General features: G+C 41.0%; 1 protein-coding gene across 1 annotated transcript; it reads right to left on the reverse strand.

The window, feature by feature from the left end:
• Positions 1-2,633: 2,633 nt before the first annotated feature.
• Positions 2,634-4,457, reverse strand: LOC306882598 (leucine-rich repeat and immunoglobulin-like domain-containing nogo receptor-interacting protein 2; the record flags this gene model as incomplete). The annotated part of the gene is made up of 1 exon (XM_079437319.1): positions 2,634-4,457. The coding sequence occupies one exon, from the start codon at positions 4,455-4,457 to the stop codon at positions 2,634-2,636; it is 1,824 nt and encodes a 607-aa protein (XP_079293445.1).
• Between the last annotated feature and the right edge of the window lie 653 nt (positions 4,458-5,110).

Here is a 5,110-nt window from a genome sequence, read left to right on the forward strand (position 1 = left end):
CCTAAATCAAGGAGGTCAATAATACACAGAGAAAGCTATCAGTTAGGATTCCTATTCATTTCAATGGCAAGTGCTTGCCTGGCATGTGACCACCTGGAAATCTGCAATTTGAAGTCTGCCATCCCTGCTCATGGGAACTCAGTTCTGGATACCGTTTTTGAGCCAGATTTTTATTTTATTTTTTTAACCCTGAAGAAGTAGGAAAATGACATCATGACAACACTGATTTGTTGATCACACTAGAAGTACAGTTCATGCACAATCCCAAACCCTTCACTAGTGTCTATCCTGAGCTGTGACGTCAAAGGAAGCAGACAGGGACAAATATAAGTCCATTTCATGCTTTTAAGAGCCCTAAAAAAGGTCATTACCAAGACATCTACTATACTATAATGGAATATTTGTTATTTATATGTTTGCTTGAAGAAATTTAGTCACAACTACTTGAGCTGTCCTTTTTAAGTTGCCCTTTGCAATTTAGTCAGATGGCAAATTTTACCAAAAAATATAAAACAAAGACAATTTATGCTTCATGAGAAGCTGGATATGTGTGTGAAATTTTAAGTTCAATTGACCAACAGCACTGAGCTTTTATATTTTAAATTTGTATATGCCTGTTGCTAAGCAACCACAGTGATAATGTGTGTATATATATACACACATACATACACACACACATACATGTGTATATATATGTATGTATGTATATATATATATATATATATATATACACATACATACATATATACACACACACATACATGTATATATATGTATATATATATATATATACAGTTGAAGTCAAAACTTTACATACATCTTTCATAATCTGCAAAATGTAAATTATTTTACCAAAATAAGAGGGATCATACAAAATGCATGTTATTGTTTATTTAGTACTGACCTGAATAAGATATTTCACATAAAAGATGTTTACATATAGTCCACAAGAGAAAATAATAGTTGAATTTATAAAAATGACCCGTTCAAAAGTTTACATACACTTGATTCTTAATACTGTGTTGTTAACTGAAGATTCATCTTTCCACTTTGAGAACAACTGAGGTCTGATGCTCCAGAAGGAAAAACCATGCATTAAGAGCCGGCGTGTGAAAACTTTTAGAATTTGAAGATCAAAGTAAATTTAACTTAATTTGTCTTCTGGAAAACATGTAAGTATCTTCTGTAGCTTCTGAAGGGCAGTACTAAATGAAAAAATATGATATTTAGGCAAAACAAGAAAAATTTACTCATCTTCATTCTGTTCAAAAGTTTAAAAAAAGCTCAAATGCATGGCTTTTCTTTCTCGAAGCATCAGTGAGCGTTTGAACTTTCTGTAATAGTTGCAAACGAGTCCCTCAGTTGTCCTCAGTGTGAAAAGATGGATCTCAAAATCATACAGTCATTGTTGGAGAGGGTTCAAATACACAAAAAATCCTGGAAAACCAAAGAATTTGTGGGACCTGAAGGATTTTTCTGAAGAACAGCAGGCAGTTTAAGTGTTCAGGACAAACAAGGGACTCATGAACAACTATCACTAAACAAAAAAAACACAGCTTTGGATCGTTCAGGTGACAAAACAGTATTAAGAATCAAGTGTATGTAAACTTTTGAACGGGGTCATTTTTATAAATTAAACTATTTTCTCTTGTGGACTATATGTAAACATCTTTTATGTGAAATATCTTATTCAGGTCAGTACTAAATAAACAATAACATGCATTTTGTATGATTCTGAAAGGTGTATGTAAAGTTTTGACTTCAACTGTATATATACACATACAAGAACCACCAAAAGCAATAAGGCTAACAAGGTGTAGGTTCATATCTGTTTTGTGCAACAGGGAACACTTGAGACAGGCAAGAATACGATTTGAGATGACAGTAACACTTATCAAGCTGTACGATTTATATTTATTTTCTTTGGAAAATATAACCAGATATTTAGTATGTAAAAACATTTGAGCAGCATTTGACAGAACATAAGAAAAGAAAAGAACATTTTCACACAGTTCCACAGACTTCCACTGAGTCACAAATACAGCCCCTGGAACCCACCATGTCAAACGACTTCTTGCATTTTAACATCTTTACAACAAAATGGCAGGAAACTCTCCGGTTCCCCCGGAGGTTCTGCTAAGAAGAGGATGTCCCAAGAGAACAGGAATTCTGAGCAAACCAAACACTTCACAACACAGCACTGCCGAGGCTTTTTCCAGTAGATACTTTGCTTATTGGGGAAGACAACTTGAGTTTTTGCAGCGTTTTGAAAGGTAATTGTAATGTATCTGTAAATAGTTATATTCACATACATATATATATATATATATATATATATATAAATATACCATTCTTTCCCACAAATATGAAATATATACAACAACTTGAACTTAATCACATCTGCACTGTCCAAATAATGCTTTCCACAGATGAAGCATCGCAGAAGACGCGCATTATATGGTTTGGCGCTTTTCTTTTTCTTTCTTTTTTTCATTGGGATACCACATGTAAACTCTCATGATTAAATACATCCTTTGCATCTTTTGCAGCACATATACCCAAAGACTCACAAAGTCCAACAGACACGCATACGCAACCATGCAACCCATGTAATCCTCAGACATATAAAAAGTTTAGATCATCTTCATGTTGACTCGTCTGGGCCCACTTGTTTCTGAAAGTTCTGAGTTTGCGCCTTTCCGCTTTCGTGGGACGTACTGAATGTCCACGCTACCTCTGTGCTTCCCTTTGCCACGGCTCCATGCAAACAACAACAAGAAACAGAACAAAACGACACCCAGGAAGCTGAGGCAGCCCATTGCTGTGGAGACCAGGATGGTGGTGAAGTCCAGCACCACCCTTATGGTGTACTCCTCCGTGCCATTAATCAGGGAGCTGTTGTAGTCTGAGTCAAACAGAAAACTGCGGTTGGCGTAAAGGGCTCTATCCCTGATTCCCGAGCTTTTAACAGCAACAGTGATGGACAGAGTGGCATTGCCCGCTGGGTTCGATGCCACGCACACGTACATGCCGCTATCCTGAGGCTCTGCCATGCGGAACTCCAGCGAGCCATTAGTGTGGACCACCATTCTTCCCGTGCTCTTTGTGGTAATGTGTCGCCTGTGCGGTGTCAGCCATGACACAGAAGGTGGTGGAGCCCCATCCACACTGCAGTATAGCCAAGCTCTTTGTCCTTCTTCTGCCTGTGCTGGGTAAGTTGCCATTGAGACAACCCTAGGCTTGGTGCAGATAACGTAACGAGAGATTTGAGGTTCCACCAGGTCCCTAAGAGGCTTCCCAGCCAAGGGAGCAGGAGCACTACATTCAGGATGAACAACGCCATACAGCAAAGGTGGAGTCCTCTCCAGGAGCCAGCGTAGACGACAGTCGCACACTAACGGGTTCTGGCCAATCAGAAGAGTCTGCAGGGCCTCAGAAGCAGGAAAAACACTCCTCTCAAGCGTGGAGAGACGGTTGTAACAAAGGTCAAGAAGGCGCAGCGAGGAGGCTCCTTGAAAGGCTTGAGGTTCCACACTGAGCAGGTTAGACTGTCTCACACGTACAACTTCCAGCCGGTCCATTCCCCTCAACCACCCTGCTGGCAGGACACGTATGCGACTGTAAGACAGGTTCAGATGCGTTAGATACAACAGATGTGTCACCACTGGCACGGACGTCAAGTTGGTGTGGGTAATGGAGAGTGTGCTGAGGTTCAGCCCCTGCAAAGTGGAGGTCGGAAACCATTCTAACAAAGGCCAGCGGTCCACTTCAAGGTGTTTTAGTCGTGATAGACCCTTAAATGCGTGTGCCTGAAGCTCCGCGATGCCCAAGTCCCGCAATCGCAGGCTGGTTAGACCGTGTAGATGTGCGAGAGCATGTGTGGGCACAGTGCTCAGGTTGCATCGCTGCAGCGTTAGAGAGCGCAGGGACGCCAGGCCGCTGAAGGCCCGTGGGGCGATAAACACTAGCTCATTATCACTCAGCTCTAGTACCCGCAGCCTCCGCTGCTCCTCAAAACCATAGTCCAGCAGAATAACAAGACGGTTTTGACTGACATCCAGCAGAGTGAGATCGCTGAGGCCAGACAGCGCTCCACGCGGCAGCAGAGTCAGCTGATTGCTGCGCAGTTGGAGTGAGCGTAGCCGCGGCTGAGTGCGGAAGCTGCCAGGTTCCACAGATGACAACAGGTTGTTGCTGAGGTCGAGCTCCTCCAGCAACAGCAGAGAGGAGAAGTTCTGTGGCGTCACAATGCGCAGCCGGTTTTTACTGAGGTCTAATGCCCTTGTCTCTATAGGGATGCCTTCAGGCACCTGCACTAACCGCCTGCGATGGCATGACACAGAACGCGTGGGCACAGAGCACTCGCAGCGGGCAGGGCAGGCGTGGGCAGGGCACTGAAACAGGAGGAGTGGCAGGAGGGAGAGCCCCAGAGCACAAGAGAACGGAGAGAACAGCATGGCCACCTACAGAGAGAAAACAGAGACGGAGAAATATGATATAGATGAGAGAGATGGCTGCATGGTTAGTGACTCAAGGTAATGTCAACAGCCACATACATATACTCCGGGACTATAGGTCATTGTACAAAATCGTCATTCTTCAAGATCATTTTAAATTAAAATTATCGGCTGTGGTATAGGCTTGTTTTCAAATGTATTTATTTTTATATATATTTATTTATTTATTGAGAGAAACTGGATGTTGATATAATAAAATGAGCACAGTTCAGTTTGCGATTCCAGAAATTTCCAAAACTTTTTGTTCTTCACTAAAAACAATAGTTACTGAGGGGGACGAAACTAAATATTATTTCAGTTAACATCCAGATTTTTCTCTTTTCCTTAACCATTGACCTAGTGACACAGTCTTTTAAATATACATAAATGAAAATGTAAAAAATATCTTTTTTTTTTTGTTTATAAAAATGTTTGATAGTAAAAGTTGGCATTTATTTCTATACATGCAGTATGCATACTGCATGAGGGACACAAATAAGCCTGTGTTTTGTAGAATGACCGTACATGCAGTGTTGGGGAGTAACTAGTTACATGTAACGGAATTACGTAATTTAATTACAAAATAAAAGTAATTGTAATTAGTTACAGTTACT

This window comes from Barbus barbus (assembly GCF_936440315.1).
Source record: "Barbus barbus genome assembly, chromosome: 16".
Classification (NCBI taxonomy): Eukaryota; Metazoa; Chordata; class Actinopteri; order Cypriniformes; family Cyprinidae; genus Barbus; species Barbus barbus.